General features: G+C 41.6%; 1 protein-coding gene across 4 annotated transcripts in view; it reads right to left on the reverse strand.

The window, feature by feature from the left end:
* LOC134673632 (diacylglycerol kinase theta) overlaps positions 1-4776 on the reverse strand; it is a 77026-nt gene extending 72250 nt beyond the window's left edge. For all 4 annotated transcript variants that reach the window (XM_063531646.1, XM_063531663.1, XM_063531634.1 and 1 more), the window contains exon 1: positions 4543-4776. In XM_063531646.1, the coding sequence (XP_063387716.1) occupies positions 4543-4672 (130 nt within the window). In that variant the 5' untranslated portion in view covers positions 4673-4776. The remainder of the gene's footprint in view (positions 1-4542) is intronic.
* Positions 4777-6000: the final 1224 nt, after the last annotated feature.

Below are 6000 nucleotides of genomic sequence, written 5' to 3' on the forward strand. Positions count from 1 at the left end.
ATTATAATAACGCTCACATTTTATCAAATACTTTCCAAAAATTTTAACGCCCACGCGATTGGGCCGCCGGTACCAGCGCTATGACCATCATTTTTCTTTCCTTCATTACGTACTTAGACCCCTGACGAACCGCCATACTGGTACAAATGATCCAGTAAAATGTGTCACTATCTCCCGGTCTACAACGTCATTCACAACGATAATGGCGTAGCGATGGCGTCCATTGAAGATAATATTTATTTTGCATGAAAAATAGGAAGTCTAAATACTTCATAATTTTTAAAAGTTGTTGAACAAAAGTGTCACCGTTTGAAGAGTACAATCTATGTTTTAATTATTTGCTCATGTTACAGGCCACACCCGGTATAGAAATAAATAAAATCGTAGTCGGACAGTTGGGTACCTTTCTTTGAAAGACACATTTGAAGCCTCAAAGAATACCGACGTGTAGCCGCCTACGCCTGCTACGCCGTAGCTCGTAGGGTCTGCGTAGCTTTTTATAGAAAACATTGACATATGATTCACCGAAAAAGATACTGCCCGATTCGAACTTTAAGATACGTCAATTAATAGATCTAGAAACGATATGGATTAGATTAGACGTTTTTGTTTAATGAAACGTCTCAATTGACATTGACATATCTAATCCATATCGTTTCTAGATATATTAATTGACGTATCTTAAAGTTCGAATCGGGCCGAAAGCAGATTTTTTTTGCCATTTCAAAGTTGGTTCCATTGTAAAAGTTGTGTGTGAACTACATATACACCCCTCAGAGCATAGTAAGACAGAACAAAATGACACATATTATGCATACCTACTCCTAAAAATCGACATATATAATATATATAAGCCCCCCCCCCCCACATCTGGCGTCTTTCGAGCGTCGGCGTCTGTCGGCGTCGGTCCAGCGCTATGGAAAATGACGTCGCTGCGCAGTTGCGTCGACGCTGTGTCGACGTTGAGTCGACGTTGGCCATAGAATTGTAGACGCCGACGCTCGAAAGACGCCAGATGTGGGGGGCCCTAAGCTACAACTTATTATACATAAAGCATCAAAATAAAGTTGAGAGTGTATAGATATTAATGGCGCAGTAGCGCTGTAGACTTTCTACGCAGCTAAGCAGACCCTACGAGCTACGGCGTAGCGGGCGTAGGCGGCTACACGTCGGTTTACTTTGAGGCTTCAAATGTGTCTAGTTCATGTCTAGTTAATTAATTATTTGAAATAGAACCACAGAAATAGTAACATTGTACTTGTAGTTTTTATCAGTCCTTGGTTAAAATGGGTTTTTAACATTTAAATTAAAGATCTTAATAAAATGCGTGATCTAATACCTTTAAATGACCAATTTATTCTTGTTTATGCATATATTTCGGGGATCTTGGAAAATGCTCTAACGATTTCGATGAAATTGACTACATAGGGGTTTTCGGGGTAAATTAAGTATCCGGGAGACCGAGCTTTTCTCGAAACACATGTAAAAACTCAAAAATACGCGTTTCCCCAGAAATACGACCTAGCTAGATCGATTTTCCGACCCGAAAACCCGTAGGTATAGCAAATTTCATCGAAATCGTTAGAGCCGTTTCCGAGATCCACGAAATATATATGTAAACAAGAATTGCTTGTTTAACGGTATTAGATAGATAGATTAGATCTACACGTAATTAATTATGGGCCCGATTCGGATTTTGAAATAGACATCTTTTAGACATCACCAAGATCTCCTCCTTCTTCCTCGCGCTATCCCGGCATTTTGCCACGGCTCATGGGACATGGGGATGGGATGGGATTAGACATCACCAAGATACGATAACGATATGTTTCAGATCTAACCTGTCAAATATGACATTAGATCTACATGTAATTAATTATATATTTTAATTGGCCGTGGAACCGTGCCATAAATATGTTTCCAAGTCTAATCAAAGGTCCGACATTGGCGCTTACCATAAGGACGAGATTTACTTGTAGTTCAGTCACTATAGATTTTAACCCGTGAATAAATTAGTTCTTGGATTTTTATTTCGTAGGTCCCTCGGGGGGGTCACTGGGAGTGTAAATTCAAAAAGTAGACTGAATCAGGCTCCTGCGTATATTCGAAAAACGGTTTTTCTTGAATAACTCGGCCATTTTTGATTTTACAGTAAAACCGTGAGGACAAAAATTGTAGGAAATTTGATTCTCTACAAGTTTGGTCCTCACAATTTTTCTTCTAGGATCGATATTTATTTCAAACGATATTGATAGCACACGCAGTGCAAGTGTTATTTTAAACGTCAAACTTCTATAAAATTATGACGTATAAATAACACTTGCACTGCGTGTGCTATTAAAATCGTTGCAGACTTACCTCGGTCTGTATTGTACTTAGATAACTATCAGTTTTCCGTGACAATGGGTAAACTGATGTAATCGTATGTACCTACACGTAAATAATATTGAAATTAGCAAATTTTACTTCCAAAACGCGTACATATTTATTTCATTGATTTATTTACACTTTATTCCACAAAAATAAGAAAAATGTACTAATGGCCGACTTCGTGCCAAATAACATTCTCTACTAATCAACCATTTAAGGATATTTTACACTAATATAATGTAACCATTGGCATATCCACGATAGTACAAGGAAAATGACGTTATCACCATTAGAAGCAGATTTAACTTTGCATATTAGGTATAAATAAGCGGTTTGTGACGTAAAAAATACCGTATTCGTAAAAATTATTATATTTATAAGTAAAATAAAATTACGTGTGTTAAACATTGGAATGCAATCTATTTTTTTTAAACGACGGTAGGAAAATTGTCGAAGCGCCCGAATTGCGCTGCAAAAGAGAACTAGTTGATATCTAAACTATAACGTATCTAGAATGGATCTAGTACGTGTCGTCTCTTGTGAATATCTTGAAGTTCGAATACGGCAGGAAGTAATTTATTTGAATACCTACACAATTAAGTGCTTCTGCTTACATTTTTAAGCGAATATTTTGGTAGTTTATTTGAATGAATTTGTGAAATAATGCTTTGGCCTTTTTATGATATAGGAGGCGAACGAGCAGACGGATCACATGGTGGTAAGCGATTACCGCCGCCCGTGGACACCGAACACCAGTGGAGTTGTAAGTGCGTTGCCGGCATTTAAGATGGGAGTAGTTTAAAGGGGCCCACTGATTAACAGTCCGCCGGACGGTATCGGCCTGTCAGTTGTTCGAAACTGTCAAAATTTTGTTCTAACTGACAGGCCGATACCGTCCGGTGGACTGTTAATCAGTGGGCCCCTTTAGCCTAAATATAGAAAAGAGCATACTTTTCTATATTTAGGCTAAAACTTTATTAAATGAAGTCCCTTTTATTCTTTCTATTTCCTTATATTTTGTTTGATATTTATTTTGGATACAGTTTGGTAGCATGTGTAGGTAAGTAGAGTTAGACCAAGAAAAGTCTGCAGCGATTTTGATAGCCCACACAGTGCAAGTGTTATTTATACGTCATAATTTCATAGAAGTTTGACGTTTAAAATAACAATTGCACTGCGTAGGCTATCAAAAATCGCTGCAGTCTTTTCTTGGTCTAACTCTAGTCAATAAATGAATTAGGTACCTAAGTATTTAAGCTAACGTAATTTTATGCGTCTGCGTGGTTAGACGATACTACGTATGGCTAAAGAAAAGATCTACCGAATGTATAAGTAGTATTGCAAGTGCGTCACGCTTAATTTTGTATATGTATACTTATTTTGGAGATTTAATGAATTTCGATCGAACTCCTGAAAATTACCTGCTTGGTATTATGTAGGTACTTGTTACTTACGTGAAAACTATTTGTTATATATTACAATTTAAAAACCATTAAAAATAATCAAATCATTATCATTACGACGTACCGACTCCTAAGTAGGCACCTGACCTACCACTCGCCCGAAATCTTTACGGAGATTTCCACGCACAGAAGTAGGTAGAAAGTTTAATATATAATCTTCTTACCTAGAATAATGATCATTGTACACAAAAGAGAAAAGGTTTTTCAGGACGACAGACATAGGATGAAAGCTGTTGAAAATTTGGTGCGCAGAAGCCAGACGTGGCAGTGACGACTCGAGCGACGACAAACGCATCCGTCTCTGTCTAATATGTTACTCACGGAGCAGGATAGAGGAATGGTACAGACCTGGACCAAATCGGCACGGCCACGTCTAGCTTAGGAGGTACCAACCGCACCTCGCGCGCCGCGCGCCGCCGCCGTAGGAAAAAACCTCTTACAAAACAGATCGATCAATATGCTCCGTCCACTCGCCGGCCATCCTGACTCCTGATCAGAAACACCACATATATTTACACTAGCCAAAACTGGGACCGTGGAAAATCTGTCACAAAAGGTAGTCGCTCCGGGTTTTCAGGTTCGGTCGGGCGGCGCTCGGCACGCGAGGGTGAAGGGTAGGAAGGTCGAGGGCGCGGACAGGTGGTCGTGCCCCGGGTTGCATAACCCTGATCGTGGCCGGTATCGACGCGCCGGGCGCGCATGCGCGTACCTTCGCAGCCGTAGCCCTGGCCGATGAGGCCCCAGAGGAGATCCGAGCAGTGGTGGCAGTAAGTGGGCTTGTGGAAGGTCTTCTTGGCGAAGGAGTGCGTGCGGTGGGGCGCGGGCGCGGCCTGCGCCATGGCGGGCGCGCGGGCCGGCCGGGCGGGCGCTACTCATGCCGCGGCGCCCAGGGGCGCGCCGCGCTCACAGAGCGGCTGTCGCGGCCCACCATCGCGGCGCGTCTGCGTGCTGCGCGGCGCGGCCGCCCGCCCGGCGTCCGTCCCGACCCCCGCACGCCGAGCGGCGCGCGCACCCAGCCCGCCCTGCCCGCTGCTGTGAGCTCGTACTGCCGTACACTACTTATTACTTCTTTGTGTCTGTTATCTCAAAAGAAACAATAATATAACACAGCTATTTGTTCATTACAAAATACCTAAGTATATGCCCAATAGCCGCTGTCCTCTGTGTTGTTTTAAGTACAGTCACCTGCAATAATATGTTACTCTTCGAAGGCCGCAAAAATACGTGACACGCTCTTATGGCTCTACAAAATAAGATCGTGTCAGATATTTTTGTCGCCTTCGTTGAGTAACATATTATTGCAGGTGACTGTACCTATACATAATACCTATACCTAATTTGAATAATTTCTCCTTGGGTTTGGTATTAGTGATAGGTTGATTAGGTTGAATATGGAGTTTGCCGAATATATTCAGCCAATTAATGTTCGGTTTAAATTTTACCGAACCGAATATTCGGCCGAAATCTATAGATCAATCGAAAACGCTTCAATTAACTACAATTAGCAGCTAAAGTTTAACTGCTTCAGCTAGGCAATTCCCTAAAATTAAACAGATCAAATCAAAATGCATGGGAGCATGGGACTCGCAAACTTCAACTCTCGCCGAATGGATAATCAAAACAAAATAGATTCATCATGTCTCATCAATCCTATGATAAATTATTCATTTTTCACACATTTTTTTCAGTTTAATCTTTTTTGTTGATTTTCTCACATTGGTGACAATGTTTAGGTAGACTATAACTACGGATGTTTAATTTAATTTTAGTACCTACATCTCGAATAGGTACCTGTAATAGGTATTTTACCTAATGCTACATTTTTTGAATCACTATCAACCTTTTCCACTCCTTAGCTTTGTAAGCACCGATTAAAGGATGGCTCGCGTTAGACCGGGCCGCGTTCCGGCCGGAGCTTACGTCGCTTACTTTACTATGTTAGATGACCGGTGATCACGTGATGCTTTCCATAGAAAACGAAGCACCGGAAGCTACGGCCCGGACCCAGCCCGGTCTAACGTTAGTCATCCTTAAAGCGCTAGCCAAGCCATATGATGGCTCCTCTACACGATGGGCCAGCGCCGGCCACTCCAAGGGACGCAGCCATGCGGTAGTATGAGATAGCAATATCACTTGCTCCCTCTAACGCATAAATGCGTCCCTTGGA

The sequence above is a fragment of the Cydia fagiglandana genome, chromosome 2 (assembly GCF_963556715.1).
Source record: "Cydia fagiglandana chromosome 2, ilCydFagi1.1, whole genome shotgun sequence".
In the NCBI taxonomy this organism is placed as follows: domain Eukaryota; kingdom Metazoa; phylum Arthropoda; class Insecta; order Lepidoptera; family Tortricidae; genus Cydia; species Cydia fagiglandana.